General features: G+C 35.0%; 2 protein-coding genes across 34 annotated transcripts in view; one reads left to right on the forward strand and one right to left on the reverse strand.

Annotated features, from left to right (window-relative positions):
- The window catches only part of LOC111049933 (H(+)/Cl(-) exchange transporter 5), a 68,500-nt gene extending 47,313 nt beyond the window's left edge, over positions 1 to 21,187 (forward strand). For all 30 annotated transcript variants that reach the window (XM_039430414.1, XM_039430408.1, XM_039430405.1 and 27 more), the window contains 6 exons: positions 6,067 to 6,205; positions 13,582 to 13,792; positions 14,921 to 15,131; positions 16,443 to 16,606; positions 18,536 to 18,755; positions 20,335 to 21,187. In XM_039430414.1, coding sequence (XP_039286348.1) covers positions 6,067 to 6,205; positions 13,582 to 13,792; positions 14,921 to 15,131; positions 16,443 to 16,606; positions 18,536 to 18,755; positions 20,335 to 20,425 — 1,036 coding nt within the window. In that variant the 3' untranslated portion in view covers positions 20,426 to 21,187. The remainder of the gene's footprint in view (positions 1 to 6,066; positions 6,206 to 13,581; positions 13,793 to 14,920; positions 15,132 to 16,442; positions 16,607 to 18,535; positions 18,756 to 20,334) is intronic.
- Positions 1 to 21,406, reverse strand: part of LOC111048197 (protein abnormal spindle) — a 274,644-nt gene that overhangs the window by 227,245 nt on the left and 25,993 nt on the right. The gene's annotated exons all lie outside the window — the stretch shown is intronic.

Genomic DNA, 21,406 nt, shown 5'->3' on the forward strand with positions numbered 1-21,406 from the left:
ACACCAGCGTCAATCTCCTGTAAACTAATACTTGAGCCATATTAGCATTACAATTAAAAACTGAACTATTTGTGTAACGAAATCTAAGAATAGAATAGAATTTGTTGATTGTTTGTTTATTCAGTTCTAAATATTGTCCTGTATACTATATATATTGAATTTGATCTCAAATTGTAATGATACCTTCTCAAATACAATTCACAATTATTAACACTCAACATGGCATGTAGCAAATGTGCAACATCTCGATATAAATTATCTTATTTAAAAAAAAAAACTTTTGAACGTTTTTCTGGCTATATTGTATACAATATAATATATACACAACACACACACACACACACACACACACACCACACACACACACACACACACACACACACCACACACACACACACAACACACACACACACACACACACACACCACACCACACACACACACACACCACACACACACACACCACCACACACACACACACAACACACACACACACAACACACACACACACACACAACACACACACACACACCACACACACACACACACACACACACACACACAACACACACACACACACCACACACACACACACACACACACACACTCATACAACATGGAGCTGATTTTGTTAAATCATAGCTTACACCTTCCAATGGTGTATCAAAAAAAAAAAAAAAAAAAGAAGAACGAGTGAATAAAGTTCAGATTAAAATTCCAAAAAGATCCTCAATCTCTCCCGGTGAACGATTCATCAACCACAATCTTAATCTAGATTTAAAAGAAGCAATACTAGCTACATTTTTGACTTCAGTGGGAAGACAGTTGAAAAATTTCGGGCCCAAAAAACGAAGCTCTTCTGAAACAAAGTACAATGAGAACGAGGCAATGTTATGAACCCCCTCTCAGCATTCCTAGTGTAATAGGGTAGGCCTACATCAGGTCCATGGTTACCACTTTTCTTATAAAATAGTGCCAGAACCTTGAAGACATACAGATATCTCAACGGCAGGATGGATCTTGCTTTAAAAAGTGGGAATGAGTGGACCCGCCCACCCTCACCGCAAATAACACGGATAATTGCCTTCTGCAGCCTAATCAAAGGCAAGAAATGAGATATATAAGTGGATGCCCAGCACGAAATACCATACCCAAGTCTGGACTGCACAAATGCATAGTACATATTAGAGACAACATTACCGGGAAACAGATGCCTTATGTGATAGAATTTCCGCAGCATCAGAAAGAGAACCTGCTTCAGCTTCTTGATATGGAGCCTCCAAGTTAGAGTATCATCTAAAATTAACCCTAGGTACTTGATAGAATTGGTCCGGCAGACAACATCACAATTACAATTCCGCTGCCCCATCAAGCAATCCATATCATGATACCTGAGCGGGGTAGGGAGGTCAACCGAGGTAGACAAGGAAAAGCACATATACTTAGTTTTGTTCGAATTCAGAGCCAACCTGTTCATTCCAAACCACAAGCTAAGATCATTTAGATCTCTCTGCATCATATTGCACAAAATATGAGAATCCTTAGCAACATAAACCAGGGCTGTGTCATCAGCAAATGATGTAACACATCCCTTGAATTTATGGTTGAACAAGTCATTAATATAAATCAGAAATAGAACCGGGCCCAGTACAGATCCTTGGGGAACACCACAATTCAACAAAGTCAAAGTATTACTTTTTACTCCTTGCACTGTAACACATTGCTTTCTTCCACTCAGGTAAGAATGGAACCACTGGAGAATGTTTCCTCTAATTCCAGCCCTACGCAGTTTCTCCAGCAATATAGAGTGACAGACTGTGTCAAAGGCTTTTCTAATATCCAAGAAAAGGCCTGAGACCCTGCAGCCTTCTGGACTATTCAAACCTGTATAAATACCCTTCAAAAAGCAGTTCAATGCCATTTCGGTGCTTAAACCTTCCTGAAATCCAAACTGACATTCATGAATAAGTTTTGTCTTATCGAAAAATCTAATAAGGCGTTTCTTAACCAGTTTTTCAAAAATCTTTGAAAAAACTGAGAGAAGAGAGACTGGTCTAAAGTTACCTACATCATATTCATCACCACTTTTGTATATAGGTACAACCTTTGCAAATTTCAAATCTATGAAGGGAAACCTACCATTCATGATGCTACAATTAAATATATCGACTAGAACTGGAATAATAGGCACACATATTTCCTTGATGAGACATGTCGAAAATTTATCTATTCCAGGGGACTTATGATCAGCTAAGGAATTGATCAAAGAACAGACTTCATAATAGTGAATGGGCTCAAAGAAGAAGGATTTACTAGGTGTGTTATTTTTGAAAATATCATAATATAAAGCTGTAGCATCTTCACTGGGATTACAGATAGCATCAATTACATCTTTAGGTACATTTACAAAATATTCATTGAAAATATTAGCAATGGAGGGCAAGTCCCTAAACTCAATGCCATCCCTTTTAATAAAAGTTATGGATTTTTTCCTCGCTGAGGACATACCTGTTACATCATTTATAACTTTCCATTGCCTTTTAGCTGGCATCTGATTTATATTTTGATAATAGTCTTGCTTAGCTATTTCAATCCACTTTTTAATTTTACTACTGTAAACCTTTAAATGATTTTTAATTTGTATATTATGTGGGTTCCTACGAAATTTATTGTATAATTTGTCTCTATCATGTATTGCAACACATAGTCCATCAGTCATCCAAGGTTTGAGCTTTTTGAACTTCTGATTTTTATACTTGTAATTTATAACTGTCTTAGCATTATCAACTGAGACATTTAGTACGTTAATAAATGATTTAAACTTGAAGTCCACATCGTTACTTGCAAAAACACTGCTCCAGTCATAATCGAATAATAAAGCTCTAAGATATTCATAATTAATTATTTCCTTGGTTCCCGTCCTAACATAATTCTTGCTGGCAACTCTTGAAATAGATAATGACACAGCCCTGTGGTCGCTGACATGAGTCTCAAAGACACCACTTTTTACATTATGGGTACCAGATGACTTCAAAAAGACATGATCTATACAAGTTGCACTCTCGTTTGTAACTCTAGTTTCGAAATTTACCATAGATTCAAAGCCATAACTATACATTACCTCTAAATATTTATCTGTTTTAATACTAATATTATCCAACAAATTGATATTTATATCTCCAATCAAAACTGTGTCCCCTGCTGGGAGAGAATTTAGAGCATTGTTGAGATTATCCAAAAATGAATCAAAGTCATTGCCATGCCATCTATACAAACAGAGTATTGATAAGGAATAGTTACCAAGTGTAGCCCTAATTAAAACTGTGTCTGACCCCATGATATCGCAATCCAACCTCTTCACATTAACATTTTTTGTATTAACAAAAACCAAGATTCCAGATGCCCTAGAATAGTTGCTACAGGCTATATAGGTGCTATAGCCATCTAAAGAATACATAAACGCTTCCTCAGGTGACTGCAACCAGACTTCAGACAATACAATTATATCCGGCATATACTTCCAACAACTCAAGTAGGACATAAAAACGTCATAATTACAATGTAAACTTCGAATATTTTGGTGAAAAATTATAAAATCATTTACATCTGTTAAAAAACTATTATTCACTTCATTTATGTTGCTATAAAATCTAAAATCATTACCCATTTTCAATGCAAATAATAATCTCGTATCCTAAAACACCATTGTAATTCAGAAACCATACAAAAAAAAAACAACTCCATGGACCATTCATACTCACACACGCACACTCAATCATCCAAAAAATAAAGAAATACATCTTGCCCGTAAGGGACGATCTAATTGAAAGAAAAATAAAAAAGAAAAAGACATACCCAGAACTACCAAGTAGCTCAAGCTTTCCAAACCACTACACAATGCAAATAATCCACTAACGACAATTAATAAATCTACTCTTAAATTCAATAATCATCACTCAACAAAATTTTTAAAATTACTCGTGTGTATAATCACAAGAAGTGTAATTCAATTCAAATAAAAATGCTCGTTATAGCCACACCTAACATTTACTCGACAATCGACTGCAACCATTTAAGGAACTCTGAGTACCTATCTTATCAACAGATTGACTATCACTTGATACAGTAGCACCCTGCTATCACCAACAATGATAGCAATCAACAGATCGAGGAAACGAAATGATAGCTCAGAATCCATCGAGTTATCTCTATTGCAAAAGTTGCATAGCCCAGTGAATAATATCCACAGCTTCCTCACTACTGCAGCCTATCAACTCGAACTATTTATATCACGGTACTAATTTTTTCATTATAAATTCCAACAAAAGAAACAAATACCAATAAAGATCAATCAGTAGTCAATATCTACATCAATATTAGATCTATACATTCAGCCTTAATTCATAGTGAAATTGATTTAGAATATAAAGTATATTCATTGGAAAATTAAAAACACATGATGATTAAACAAACAATAATTCATAATAGAAAGAAACGAAAGTAAAATAAATCACTCACAGTTTAGTCTGATTTTTAGGGCCTCGCAAACATTCGGTATTAAAAATTGATCAATCACCACTTATCCCATAGTAGCTAATAACTAGAGCTTGGGAAAGTTCAAATCAGCCATACTTTTAACAACAATTTGTGCTCCCCTCTCCTCCTTGCGAATTCGAACCCTCCCAGCTCGGTCTATCCACGCATCCTTGATTGCCCCACTCTTCTTGAGCTGACGAGCTGCACCCAGAAGTTTCCTCCTCGTAGCAGTGAGACTACGGTTTATGTACACAGGAGCCGGACCCTCCAGACCCTGAATCTGATGCCTCCTAAGGATGCCAGCCTTCCGTCTCCGTTCCATCAGTTCATCGGCGTCGTGACGCCTAACAAACTTGACTATGATTGCGGGGGGCGGGGGCGGTGTCGATTTTCCGTCGTTAGGCCTCACAGCGCGAATAGGCTCCAGTCGATGACAGGCATCCACCATCGCTGGAGTCACTTCGAAGCCCACGGCCCGTCCCACCTCAGCCACCGTCTCCAGAACGTCCTCTTTATCCTTCTCGGGGATCCCCTGGATTTCCAGCGTGTTTCTTCTGGAGTATTGCTCTTGCTCATCAAGCCGCTCCTCGGTGGATCGCAACCGCGCTTTAATTTAATTTCACCTTCAAGAGAGTCAATAATTTTCTGTTGCCGATCGATTATTTCACTTTGTTTGCTCACAATTTGACTAAGCTCATTCTGCTTATCCTGCCCCTTGTTTATAATATTTTTTAGTTCATCCATGCTATCAAACAATTTCTTTTGTCCACTGTTTAATTCATCCAATGACTCCATCACGACACTATCGGAACGTTTTTTTAACAAAGCTGTATCAGGAGTCACAGTACCTTTCACTGGAGTAGAGTCAGTTTGCTGAAGTTTTGAAGCACGTTTACAGTCAGGGCAAGACCAAGACGGACCCTTTATTATATCTAAGTCTTGAGGTTTGATATTGAGACAAACACTATGAAAATACGTTTTACACTCCTTACAATACAGTTTATCGGCGGCAGAGCGACTAACCGGCTGCTCACACTTGCCACAAGTACTCATCCTTATTAGAATATTAATGAAAGTTCAAATATACGATGCCAATGTAATTGTAATACCACAAATTAATATTTTAGTGTAAAAAAAAACTTGTCGTAACAATCACAGTTAGGTTAGAAACTCAAGCCTTTGGTAGTCCGTTGGGTAAAAGCTACGCTATAATCATGCCAGCGATAAGAGAGACAAACAACACAACCGCCTCGCTCAACTGTCTAATCAGTACTGATTATAAATACAATTCACAATTATTAACACTCAACATGGCATGTAGCAAATGTGCAACATCTCGATATAAATTATCTTATTTAAAAAAAAAAACTTTTGAACGTTTTTCTGGCTATTTATTACAAGAGCAACATTATATCGTATGCAATATAATATATACTGCACTGTATATGTACTGAATATTGTATTGCACTGTTTAAATTGAATCTTGATTCAGTCATGTTACCTTGTTCGATGTCGATAACTGTGATTGCAGCGACTACAACGTGGAAAGCATCCCTGGCAAGTCGGGCGCCCACTTCACACCAGGCCCGGAGATGTTCTCGGCTGTGTGGATGTTGGTGCTGGCCCTCGTATTCAAGTTCGTCACTACCATATTCACGTTCGGCATGAAGGTATGTTACCAACTTAATGCTGGCCACTAACGGTAGAACATGCATGCCATGCACAGTCTTGTCACATTGTTGTGTTATCACAGCTGTTATCACCGCGAAACGCTTCAAACGAAATGTTTGAGGTTAGGTTTTTGCATCTTCATTTTTAGATGTTTATTTTTTCTTCACTGCTCTATTTGAAGGTAGATTATATTTCTATCATTGTAATTTTTAATTTTCCAGTGGTTTATTTATTATTATTGGTTGTTTATTTTATGTTAGAAGCCTCTCGCTGATGATGAACATGTTTCTTTGTATGCCTATGTGTTTATATAAACATGACATGCATGTTTATCATGCATGTTCTACCTGTTAGTGGCCAGTCTAACACTATTCACAACTCCACCACTTTAGCAGTAACTTCCTAGTAATATCGTAGGAAAAGACCTACGTCATTTTACCTAAAAGTAATTTATGTTGTTTTCCTTGATTAAACACTTAATAATAAGGCTCAACTCACACTTACATGACTCAGGTCGAGAAAAAGACTCGACTCTAGTCGAGAGCATGTGTTTCCAAATGGTGACACTCTGACCAGTCGATTCTAGTCTCCGCGACGTCACCATCTGAAAACACACGCTTTCGACTAGAGTCGAGTCTCTTTCTCGACCTGAGTCGCTAAGTGTGAGTTGAGCCTAACTCTGTTGAAGATGAGACACTTTGTTATATAAAGTGTAAACTTCTTCCCAACAAAGAAAAACGTTTTTTTCTGAACACTCCAACATATTTCCTAAAATACTGTACAACATGATTCCTGAAAGTAATTTTAGAAAGACAGGCAGTGAATCACACAAATAATGATTTTTTCAGGGATAATATTATAAAAATCTTTGAGTTGAATATTTTTACGTTAAGCCTGTTGTTTTCCCCCTATCATGCTCGCTTACCAGTACGATTTGTCATTATGTGATTGATGAGTACAGTAATATTAGGTGAGGATTACGTATTCATGTGCTTTCCTTACTTAGTTCAGTTTATTTATTTGAACAAAAACAAGTGAAAAAATAAATAAATATAATTTTATTGCCATAACATCCATAGAATAAAAGACAACGTCAATACACAAAATATAACACACTAACAAAAGTGAGATATCACTGTTTACAGCATGAGCTGTGACTCTTGACCACAAAATAAAAATAACTAAAATTGCATGAACACAAAAAGCAACAAATAGATACTACAAATTATATACATAAACATACACATACATATAACAGGTCAATAAGCAATTATTATTGGTTTTTCAAGCAATTCAGTTATACAATAAATAAGATTCAATAACAGCCAATTTGCTAACCTACATTTGAATTTTTCCTCTGTCTCCAATATTAAGTCCAAAGGTAGTTTATTGTACATTTTGATACCGATAGTGCCATAACTGTTTGCTGTTTTGGATAGTCGATGGTAGGGAGTGTCAACTCCATTACAATTCCTTGTGTAAAAAACAAGTCAAATTTCAAATTTGATGATTTTTTTATGTGTAATAGGACTGCATATATGTAATAATTGACTACTGTCATTATATTTAGATTAATAAAGAGGAGCTTTGCATGTGCTAATCTATCAGAGCCTGCTAATACCCTGACCAGGGTTAGTGAGTTACAAAGATATACAATATAACAATTAGTTTTTTGTAAGGTTATCTAATGCAACAGAAGAGCATTCATATTCTGTTGAAAACAGAATATCAGCTGAAGTAACTACATTGAAAGAATACAACCGTAACACATTTTGGGATGAATAGCAAGGTTACTAGATGTTGTCTGTGCAACCAATGGAGCATTGAGGATGATGCACGAGCATGATGTATTTCCGTTTTGTAGTAACAAAAAAATTCATCAATGAAAACTTCATATTTGCTCATGTTATTAATGACTTCCTTAATTGTCAACACATCGACGTAGTTCTTCAATAATTTATCTTCTAATGGCTGGCAATGACTTAGTGATGCGCTCTTCAAGCTCTTTCAGATCTGTGGGAAGATGTTTGTACACTTGAAATTTCATCAAAGAAAATTTTCTAGAACTTGAGGAATCATCACCCAGAAAGTGCAGTCATTCCATGAGAAATGACATGAAAACTATATCATTTTTGTACATTCAACGGACATCATTTTTAAAGTGATTGATGCTAAAGAAAACAAAATAGCATAATATAGTGAAAGTGACAACCTTCAATCTACTTTGGACTGTGTAGTATTATAGAGAAACGATAGCATAAAAGATAACCCATGGTATAGGAAGTTTATGTTCCAAATTTCAAACTTAAACCGATAGTCCTAGAAGTTCTTTTTCGTGAAGCTTAGTGACGCTGGCAGTCTCTCATACTGTGCCGTTCTTACACTCACCGAGCCAAAACAGTAATAATTGACATTAGTCGACAGGAATCCGCTTGAGTTAACAATGCTGGTAGTCATGTGACACTGGTAGTCTCTCATACTCTCGTTCTTACACTCTAACTCGTCCAAAACATTAATAATAGACAGTAGCATCGCCAGTAGACAGTAGCTATAACAGTAGTCGACTGTAATTAGCTTGAGTTAACAAAAATGCGGCCTGAAATTTGGAACATAAACGACCAATTCTATGGGATATCTACTTATGCTTTTTCTGTATGGTAGTTTGTAGATTGGAAACAGTAGTCGACAGGAATCGGCTTGAGTTTACAAAAAAGCGGTTTGAAATTCGGAACTTAACGACCTACACCATAGGCTATCTACTTTTGCTATTTTTTCACTATGCTAGATTGGACATGGTATAGTTTTTTTTTTTTTTTTTTTTTTTTTTTTTTTTTTTTTTTAAGATTACGTCCTAAAGACTCCAGTCATGGAGTATAAGACAAGTCATGTTATTACATAATAATTCTAACACTAAGTAGTTCAACCTAGTTTAGGTTTGAAAGGAATTCTTGTACACTATAAAAAGCTTTATCAACTAAATATTTTTTCATTTGTTTTTTGAAAATCTTCAAATCATCATTACTTTTCAAGATTTGAGGTAGCTTGTTATAAAATTTCCTACCAATATAATCTGGTTTTTGTTCAAATAACCTACTATTGTGACCCATTATATGATAATCTGCTCTGTTTCGCGTATTATACTCATGAACATCTGAATTCTGGATCACACCACTCGTTTTCACATGCATTACAACTTCATATACATACAAAGATGGCACAGTTAATAGACCAAGCTTTTTAAATAAAGGCCTACAAGAGTCTAACCTATTCACTTTCTCTATACATCTGAGTGCCTTCTTTTGAATCTTAAACACTCTGTCCATATTTTGTTGAGATGAATTACCCCATACTAAAATAGCATACCTAATATGAGATAGTATAAGTCCATGGTAAGCAGTTAACAGTAGTTTTTTATCATTCAGCCTAGCAAGCTGCCGCAGGACAAATACCCCAGATGATATCTTATTACATATCCTCTCAATGTAAGGATGCCATGTTAATTTCCTGTCCAATAAAATTCCCAAGAATGCTACTTTCTCTTCTTGGTCTAATTCATTTTCCTCTACAAACACATTTATTTCTCTATCCTCTACTGAATTATATTTACTTTTGAATTGTAGGAATTGACATTTCTTACTATTTATTGTTAATTGCCTTTGCTTCAAGAATTGGACAATTGACTGTACTCCAGTAAAAGCATTTATTTCTAGACTATCTAATAAATAATTGTTAAAGATAAGCGATGTGTCATCAGCAAACAACAGAGCTCTGTGATCTTTTAACTCTTTTGGTAATTGGTTCACATACAACAGAAACAGTAAGGGACCCAGAATTGAGCCTTGAGGTACTCCAGCCTGGACCTCCAGTTTTTGAGATTTAATTTTTACTATTTCATTCCCATCCACCTTGGTAAGCTCAACACACTGGTTTCTACCTATGAGATATGATTCAAACCATTTTAGTTCTATACCATTCACACCTACAGTTTTTAGTATTTCCAATAATATTCTATGGTTCACACAATCAAAAGCTTTGGATAAATCAAGAAATATTGCGGCTGCCTTCTCACCTGAATCTATTATATCTATTAGTCTTTCAACAAGGGATACTATTGCAGTCTTAGTAGATTTCCCTTTCTGGAACCCATGCTGTTCATCACATATGAAATTAATTTCTTCCAGGTGCATCAATAACCTATTTAAAACTACTCTTTCAAAAATTTTACTTATTACATTTAGAATACTAATGGGTCTATAATTTTCAACTCTTTCAGAATCACCGCTCTTGAAAATTGGCAAAATTTTTCCTTGTTTCAGATCATCAGGGAAAATACCCTGCTCTAGTGAAGTATTAAGGAGATGCAATAAAGGGTCCAGTAATTCATTTTCACATTCTTTTAAAATTTTGCTTGAGACCCCATCCAATCCTACTGTTTTTTTGTTATTCAAATTTTTTATTATTCTTGACAACTCATCTCTTGATAATGGATGAAATTTAAATACCTTTTCAATTGGCTCAGCATTTAATGTAGTTGTATTATAAGTATTAGTGTTCAGTGACTTTTGGAGATTATATGCAACCTGTTGATAATATTTATTGAAAAAGTTACAAATGTCTATACTATCATCCATATAATTTCCATGTTCATCGATTATCCTAGGGACATTAGTAACTGTATCCTTTTGAGCTGCTCTCCTATTTCTATTAATTACCTCCCAAACAGCAGAGTTAAAATTGGTACTAGTTGTTAATATTTCAGCTGTTTTCTTACACTTAGCTTTCCTCACTTCTTTTGCATAGTTTTTCTTTAGACATTTGTATTTGACCTCACTCGGAACATCCCTCACTAATTTAAATTCCTCATAAGCTTCCCTAACAATATTTCTTTGAGTAAGGATATCTTCAGTTATCCATTCATCTACTTTGTTTAATTTACTTTTTACTTTGACTTTTTTTATCGGACAGCATACACTAATGTGAAATCTTAGAGTATCAATGAATTGCTTATATTTGTAATTTAGGTTACAGCTGTTATAAACACTACTCCAATTTTCTTGAAGCAGTTCCTGCTTCAAACAATTTATATTTCCTAGCTCATATTGCTGAATTTCTTTCACAAAAGTTTTTTTTCTGCTTGGATTCTGGCCCTGCAACTTAACATCTAAAATTTGATAGTTATGATCTGATAGATCTGAGCTACCTAACCTGACATTACAACCTTCTATATTTGTGAGGATATTATCAATAATTGTCTGTGAAGTTCGAGTTACTCTTGTATATTCGTGGACCTTAATTTCTAAATTATTCATATTAATAATATCTCTAATATCCTCTGTCATTTTATCCTGCCTGGCAAAATCGGTATTGAAATCTCCTACTACTATAACATTTGTGAAACGAGCGGTTGTAATTTCCAAAAGTGTATGGAGCAGCTCACAAAATTTTTGCCAGTCTCCATTTGGTGACCTATAGATACCTAACACTACTACCTCAAATCGATCATCAATTTTTAACCTTAGTCCCGTCACCTCTAAATCCATCTCAACAGAAAATCTCTTAACAAAATCCAGTTCATAAGTTTGGGTATGTTTAGCATTGCTAGTGAATATACATACACCACCACTTCTATGAGCTATTCTACAAAATTCTGATCTCAGTGAATAGCCTGGAATCCTAACTTGATTTATTTCCTTTATTTTTAAGCCATGCTCTGTGAAAATAACAATGTCAGGATCCTCCTGTTTAAGAAATACTTCTAATCTGTCAATTTTGTTGCGAAGATACTGAATATTTTGATGATAAATACTAAAAACCTTACCATCTTGTGCTACTCTATCTCTAGCATTTGTAGCTATTTCCCTTTCCCTGTTTTGAGCCAATTTACTAAAAAATCGTTATTTGTTTTTTTGACTGTTTTTAAACCAGAGGATTGCAAACGGCTTTCAATCAGCTCTGCCAATCTATTACAAAAGATTACTTTGCCAGATCGATTTAGATGCAACCCATGATTAGTGAAGTTATGTCTTTTCAGCCTTTCATTTAGAAAACAAATCCCCAGTTGTTTAGAATTCTTATTTTTTAGGCTGTTGATTGTATTATGGATTGATTTGTTTGTCGAATTGATTGCTTCATTTAATTCTGGCCTATCAAACCTATTAGGAATAGTACTTATTATTAAGTTTGTTTTTTTGCTGAGTGGCACAATTTCCTTGATTTTTTCTGTTACTTGAGGAAGATGATTCAAGTTAGGTTCATTTATATTATTTGAGCCACCCAGTACAATTAGATAGTCATTTTCATCAAAGTCTTTAGTTTGTTCCCTAGCTGACTCTACAACTGCATTAATTGATGCACTTGGCTTGAAAAAACATTGGACATCAAATTTATTTTTAATCTTTTATCAAGGAGATCACTGCAATCACGTCCATGACTGGACGTCAGTAGCAGAACTCTCCCTTTCCTATCTTTATTTCCCTCAGCTATATTTTTGGTTGCTGTCTTCAAAACCTCACTGTACGTTTTATTTCGACCATTTTCAGAGCATTTCCCATCATTTAGGTTAGATTCTATTTTTTTGCATTTGGACGGAGGTTCTATCATACATTTAGTATTATCAAATTTAGATTTTAGTTTCTTTATTTCCTCCGACATTAGACTACATTGATTTTTTAGATTTAGTATTTCTTTTTTATGGTCTTCATCTTGTAATTTTATAATCAGTTCCAAAATTTAATTTCTTCTACCATCCCTAACCTTTCTTCCTCAGACGTTTTTAAAGTTACTTCTAATTGGTTTTTTAAATTAGTGTGGCTACTTTGTAGTTGAGCAACTTTTTCGGCTAAAGTAGTTTGAAGAACTGGGGTTTTTGGTTTTGGCGTTTTTGAATTTTGGTTTTGGGAACGCGTAAGTACTCTCGCTATGTTTACATTTCTATTATTAACCTTCGGTGTTTTACTTGAGCTCATCTTCCTATCTAAGAAATTATATTACTTGCAATAATAATAATTGATTTATAAATGATAGGATTTTAATTTGGTTATAATTTTAGTCAAGTAAACTATCTATGTTTATTTTTAAATCTCGAAAACCTAACCTCAAACTAACCTCTAAACGGTGTTTGGCTTTTTAAAATAGAATTAAGAATTAAAATCTAAAACAAAATGATAAAACGTGATCAAGAAACTCTTCCAAAACCCAGGAGCGAAATTATGTAGTACTTTCATTCACAACCTCTCAAGGTCAGGTTCTGGGCATGAGCCTGTTGTGCCTTTTCTCAAGTCAAGTTTTTATACTAATACTGTAAATAAGGTGTTGATGAATGAATGTTTCGAGTAGTGTTGTTTGAAATGAGGCAAGTGTAATTGTGTGTGATTAGGTGCCATGCGGGCTGTTCATCCCTTCGCTGTGCTTGGGCAGCATAGTGGGCCGGATCGTGGGCATGGGTGTGCAGGCTCTGGCCTACCACTACCCCAACGTGTGGATCTTCTCAGGCGAGTGCTCTTCGGCCAACAGCCAGTGCATCACACCCGGCCTCTACGCCATGGTCGGCGCCGCTGCTGTCCTCGGTGGAGTCACTAGGATGACAGGTAGGCTACTTAACGGTCAACTTTTAAATTATAAACGTCCAAAAATTCAAGTTTATTCACCTAAATCCATGAAATGCATTCACAAAAATATTGAATTTACTGATTGCGGTTGGTATACAAGCTTATATAGCATGGCATCAGTGAATAAAAAAGTCGAGGTAATGAAGTTATGAAGATTTCATGATTGAGATTATAACGGTAACGTTTGCCGACAAACACTTTGTGTTACGCTTACGCTGCCTGTCTTGGTCGCAACCCTTATGAATATATAAATAGATAATTGGTATTGAGACAGTCTATTGTGCAAGAACTGTAAGGGCCAGATCAAATTAAGCGATTTTTCAAGCGTTTACAGGTGTTTTTTCAAGCGCCAACCCAATCAGCTAATCGTAGAGCTTCCTGCCCTGCCGACACTAAAAACGACGTCTGAAATTGCCTGAAAAAACGCTCAGTATGGTCTGGTCCTAAAAATAAGGGTGACTTTTGAAGGCAAACACTTTGTGATACGCTTACAGTTTGTAAGCAACCTGTCCTGGGTGCAACCCTTATAAATAGTTTCTACTCATCTATTAGCAGTTTAGCTATTCATTTTTACAATAATTATCTTTCTTAGAGTAATGCAGATACATTTTTAGTTGAATAGCATTTTTAAAGTAATCTGCGCTATAATGTTGATCATTCATTTTTCTTGAATATTTTATTTTACTGATTCTGAGTTATTTTACTGTTTTTGAGTTTTTTGCTAATTTTATCCATCTAAAAAGATTATTTTTCTAAACGAATTATGATGGAGCCTAATGTTTTTCTCTCAGTGTTGAACAATATTTTTGTTCAATTGAATAATGTTGAGTTTAGTCTCTCTTATTTTTAGGGCTACTGAAAATTTTGAAACGCTAGAATGTATATCAAGTACTCTTCTAAAAGAATTTTGTAATTAAATAAAAGGGTACTTGATGTATTCTATTGTTATTAAAAATTGTGTTGTGTGTGATGTTATGGTATTTTTTCATAATGAAAACAAATTGAGATTGTCAACCACTTTTATTATTAGTATTATAGACAATTTCAATTTGCGTTCTCATTTTCAATATTGTATTGTGTTTGAATGTGAAGTTTGATTGATTGCAGTGTCGCTGGTGGTGATAATGTTCGAGCTGACAGGCGGGGTGCGCTACATAGTGCCGCTGATGGCTGCGGCGATGGCGAGCAAGTGGGTGGGTGACGCCCTGGGCAGGGAGGGCATCTACGACGCACACATCCACCTCAACGGGTACCCGTTCCTCGACAGCAAGGAGGAGTTCGAGCACACCGCACTCGCCGCTGATGTCATGCAGCCAAAGTCAGTTCATCACTATCTTCTAAATATTCATAATTTTATTTAAACTATTTATTCATGATGCCCACATACGTTCAACCGTAAAGTGCTAATATTATTGTTCTAAAGTTACTGTTAACATATGCATAAAATTTATGCATTACTATTAATAGCATCAGTATCTGAAACGAATTACGAAGGATCTGGGTGATATGGAAGAGAGTATCAAACGATTGAGCTGAAAGAATAAGAAGATTAATAGCATCAATTTCTTAATTCCTGTTTTTATAATGTTCTTATAAATGCATATTCCAGTATGAATGAGTCCTTAAAGCACTGCTAGATGCCTGGCTATCAATGCCTTAAGGTTAAAACTATTATTAATGCAATTCACAAAAACAAGAAATAAAGTTTTTTTGCTGAATAGATAGACATCCCGCTGAAATCGTCTAAGGCTAGGCACACACCAGTTAGTCAAGACAAGACAAGATATGATCAGACACGTTTAGTCACAATACTTCACATTGTTGCTCATGAAGACATGTCTAATTGCAATGTCTAATCGGTGTGTGCTGCTTCATAAGCAACTATGTGAAGTATTGTTTCTGATCATGTCTTGTCTTGTCTTGACTAACTGGTGTGTGCCTAGCCTAAAGGTGCGAACAGAACGAGTAAGGCTCGGCGCACACCAGTTAGAGTCAAGACAATACAAGACATGATCAGACACGTTCAGTCACAATACTTCACATAGTTGCTTATGAACACATGTCTAATTGCAATGACTAATCAGTGTGAGTTGCGTCATAAGCAGCTATGTGAAGTATTGTGACTAAACGTGTCTGACCATGTCTTGTCGTGTCTAAGTGGTGTGTGCCCAGCCTAAGTCGCTGTGAAGATCGATGTCACAAAACAGTTGTGCAATGATAGTTTTTATCATATTTGGAGTCATTGATATAATAGATAGCCACTCTCAATCAGACTGCGATTCTCTTTATTTTATAAATACTCGTTGAATGTATTTTGAACGATTTTTAATCACATAGTGATTCAGTATTTGTCGTTAGACGTTAGACGAAGCTTATTGTACGACTGATAATATTCTCAATCAATTTGTTTGTAGTCCTCTTTCAAAGGGATTTCAATTTCTGTTTTTCTCTTTGTTTTATCAAATACTTGGCTTTTGTATTGTTTATTCGAATTAGAACACATATACATTTTAGCGGACCGGCAATGACTGATAATATTTTCAATCGATTTGTTTGTATTGCTCTTTCCAAGGGATTTCAATGTTTGTGTTTAGTATAATTAGGACGGACATGTTGTGTGTGATTGCAGACGAAGCGAGCCGTTGAGCGTGTTGACTCAGGACTCGATGACAGTGGACGACGTGCAGGCGCTGCTTAAGGACACAGAGCACAACGGCTTCCCCGTCGTCGTGTCCCGCGAGTCCCAGTACCTCGTCGGATTCGTGCTCCGCAGAGATCTCAATCTGGCACTTGGTTAGTCACATATGTCATTACAACTTTCAAGATTATTGCATTGTTGGTCAAGTCATAATAATTTATTATTGATAATGACGTTCTTCAGAAGACAACATAATAAGCAATTATTCAACTGAACAAGCATTATAAAGCAAAATAATGATAAAAGAATAGTTCACTTCATACTGTCAGCATTGATTGTCTATGTGCCGGTCGCACAAAAGCCGGTTAAATTTTAATCTTGATTACTTTCACGATAACCAATCAGAGAAGCCTCAATTCGAAAATGCCTTCTCTTATTGGTTCTCGTGAAATTATCACGTTTAAAACTTAACCGGCTTTTGTGCAACCGGGCCTATGTGTCATTATTGAGGGTAGAGTTAGACTTCCAGGCCCTTCTACCACACAGCTCAAGCAATTGTTGATTGTTGTAATCGTTAATGTTCACAAGGAATGCGATACTATGATGTTGATAGTTTAATGAATCTCACTTTGAACTTTTGAACTTTGAACTTTATTTTCCAAAAAACATTACAAACAAAGAAAACGAAAAACAATAAGGGTACTTACTTATTACATTAGCAAGTTGATGCTAAATGTAGCTATATATTTATAGTTTATTAATAAACTCACTATTATTAATGCTATAACTGGAAGGTTTTCATTGTTTGCAATTTCTTGTATGTTCATGATTAATATTGTGTGTTAGTAATAATGCTTGATGAGGAGATTCACATTAGGGATAGTTAGACTAAACAATACTTAGCTTTTCATAGAATTCGAAGTATCTCAAAACATAAAATACACCTTCTTTTCTTACCTAAAAAATTTTAGAATTTTGTTCATGTTGTTTTCACAGTCATCTCCTATTGAATGAATTCAATCAGTATTCAAATTGTTTCAAAGCATGACAAATAATATTTTCACCTCTCTCGAATATTCCAAGATTGTACTTGGTTTTGTTTTCTCAGTTTACTCCTGTCGAATCAATCTATTCATAATTTAATTTATTTAAAAACAACATACTCTTGGAACTGAATATTTTGTGTGTGAGTAATAATGCTTGATGAGATTTAGCATCTAAATAGAATACTCCTTAGCTTTTTTCATCGAATTCAAAATATCTTTTAAATATTAGTTTGTATTTTAGAATATTATCACGGCAAATGTACCGATAATTTAAAGAATATTTTCGAACTCGTGGCTGGAGCTCAAGGCTTCTTTTTCCAGCCACACCAATGTATATTAGTTGATAAGTGTTATTTTGTAAATTTCTAGTGAATTGGTAAATAAATAAAATTAAAAAAATCTCACAACATAACATACACTTCCTCTTCTTATCTAATATTAGAATTTTGTTCCTGTTGTTTTTACAGTTGTAACTCCTAGTGCATGAATTCAATCAGAATTCAAATTTTTTCAACACAAAATATTCTCGAATATTCTTACATTGTTGTTGGTTTTGTTTTCTCAGTTTACTCCTGTCAATCGATAATCTATATAATATAGTAAAGGAAAGAACTGGCTTATAAACGTACGGGATAGAAAATTCACGAATGACGCATCATCACGTCTGAACTACTGAACTGATTAACTTGAAATTGTACATATAGATTTTTTATTCACCAAGGATGGTTATATACATATTTTCAATTCTTCAAGATTTCATTACGTCAAGTTTTCAGTTTGTCAAGTTTTTAATTAGATCCTTGTGGAAAACGGGTTACCTGCTATTAGATAATAAATCTATTCATAATTCGTGAATTTATATTCTTGTTATCATATTATTCATGTTTATACTATTGTTCTCATAAATAAATAATTTACATTATTTCAAAACATGATATAACCGATTGAATATTTTGATAATCTTGTAGTTTTCTCTCTTTATTGATAATCTCCTTTCTCCTATTGTTGCGAATGAGATTGGTGTGTTTGTTGTGTTAGAAAACTCGCGGCGCACGCTGGAAGGCATTCGAGGCAACTCGCTGGTGCTGTTCGTAACGACGCCCGGTCTGGCGCCTGCGCCCGGCATGCCGCCGCAGCTCAAGCTCAAGAAGATCCTCGACATGGCGCCAATCACCATCACCGACCAGACGCCCATGGAGACCGTCGTCGACATGTTCCGCAAGCTCGGTCTAAGGCAGACGCTCGTCACACACAACGGGTCAGTTATACTCAATTATACCTTACTAGTATCAATTTGAAGGTCATGCCACAGAGAAAAGATGACATAAGAAGATATCCCATGGTATAGGTCGTTCATGTTACAAATTTTAAGCCGATTTTTGGTTAACTCAAGTCGTTTACTGTCAACTACTGTCTATTATTACTGTTTTGTCCGGGTGGCGGTGTAAAGGTGCGTACAGATTTACGCGCCGCGAACATGAGCAATTCACTCTTAATAAGGTGATGCCAAGCTTTTTATATCTATATCTTGTACCGTTTCTGTAAAAATACAGATATAGTCAGCTGATTAAAAGTGAATTGCTCATGTTCGCGGCGCGTATATTTGTACGCACCTTAAGGCTAGGGCCACACGAGCGCACATAGTGCGTCCGTTGCAACTTACTTTTTGCGGTCCTCGCCAATGACACCACACGTGCGTTGAGTGTGGTGCGTCAAAGTCAGTTGGCTCTACGCAATTGAACCAGACGAAGCAATAACTTTTGCATGTCTTGACGTGCGTTGTAGCATTTCTGCGCAGTTCAAACATCACCGTCCGTTACGACTTCCGTTACTTGGTACGCACGTACCTCGTGTGTTGTCACCAATTCACTTCTATGTATTTCTACAACGGACGTCAAAAAGTAAGTTGCAACGGACGCACTTTGTGCGCTCGTGTGGCCCTAGCCTAAGAGTGGCACAGTAGGAGAGACTACCAGCGACACCATTGCTTCACGAAAAATAACTACTAAGACTATCGGCTCAAGTTAACAGTGAAATTTGGAACATAAACGCCCTATAGCATCGGATCTTCTTATGCTATCTTTTCTATATGATATAATAGCAACTACTCGTGCTAGCCCATATTGTTGAATGTATACAATTTGACATTGTCGATGCAGGGTTGTCTTATTGAATATATTTCAGTCATATGAGCTTGAAAGAAAAGTCTGCAATTTCGCACTTGGCAACGCGGATATTTTGTGTCATATAGGGCTAATCTACGATTACATTAAAATATGGTTACTTTTACCATAATTGTTTCATTCCAGATTCAAACGTACAGATAATCTTTCTCCGTCTAAACTGAGATAGTGCCTTAGTCATCTGCAAGTTCAAGCTTATCAGATTATAATGTTTATTGTAACAAATACATATGTATAAGTTTGTTCAATATAAATTTGTAACAATACAATGTTAATTGTAATAACAAATACATTTTGCCAACCACCTGAATTCAGAACTACTAATTTCTCAACTGTTCATAATTTTTTCAAGAAATATTTTTTTGTAAAAAATAATGTAAATAATTTTACCAAGAAACATTTTTTTTTTAATAATTTAACATTACAATATTAATTGCATACATTTTTCTAACCACCTGAATTCAGAGCTACTTATTTCCCAACTGTTAATAATTGTTTCAAAAAAATCTTATTACAACATTATATCTACGGTATCTACAGTTGCATGGTCTCAAGTCTAAACGAATATTTCAAATATTACCTTGCCAGTTTAATAAACTTTTCTTCAAATATTAATTTTTGGAAATTGTCTAAAACGTTCTATTGTTGTTTCAGGCGATTATTGGGCGTAATAACGAAGAAAGATGTGCTCAGATACATCAAGCAGATAGACAATGAAGATCCAAGTTCTGTACTCTTCAATTAAATGATTAGCCTATTTCTACATCTAGGAATAGTTCAATATGGCGGTAATATCACAATGAATATTAATTGTGTGATGATGGTAATAGATGATTCAATTAGTCTGTGAAAGAATGTATGTTATGGTACTGTTAAATTGTATAGATACACGACAAAGTATTTTTAATTATATTTGTATATTGAATATAATGATGTCGTTATAAACTCTATGAGTGTTAGTTTAATCGTGCGTAAAAGTTCCCTTGTTTACTGAGTATTTAGAAAAATGTTGATATAACAACATTGTCTATGAGAATATGATATTTTGTAAATACTGAAAAGTGAGCAAGCTCTAATTCTCTTATTGTTATTATGAAAGTGAGTTCCTTTGTTCCCGATTGAAATTATAATTAACATCACTTGGAATCCATGTCGAACCATGTAGAATCAATACGTTTTATCAAGTGTAACATCACAATGTAAAGACGTTTATGTTATGCTTCATAATAGGTTATTTCAGAACTTTTATTTTTTATATTATAATTTTATTCTATCTGTTATTCATCACAGGAAACTATATTTTATTTTTATTTTACTGTGCTGGTCATTTATTGTATTTATTATAATAGTTATTTAATATTTTAACGTAATAGATAATTATATTAAGTCAACCGAACTGCTCCAATTTGTTATATTTTGTAAGAAGATTATGCGTCATCTGGATTTGTTGCATCTCAATATTGATCTTGATGTAGTTGATTAAAAGTATTAATTTTGTATGCATTCATTCGTTGTTTTATTAAAGGAACTGTTTAATTCATTTTCATTAATATCATTTATAGTCCAGTCACTATATACATTGGTGCTTGCAATATTGTAGTTCTGATTTTATTTTGGTTACATGAGAGAAGTCCAGAGCTAATTTTTTCATGCAAAATTTCCTTGTGCTAGATACAGAGTGGCCCAAAAACCTTGTATTTTCGGTTCATTTTCCAGTTTTCAGCTA

The sequence above is a fragment of the Nilaparvata lugens genome, chromosome 6 (assembly GCF_014356525.2).
Source record: "Nilaparvata lugens isolate BPH chromosome 6, ASM1435652v1, whole genome shotgun sequence".
Lineage (NCBI taxonomy): Eukaryota > Metazoa > Arthropoda > Insecta > Hemiptera > Delphacidae > Nilaparvata > Nilaparvata lugens.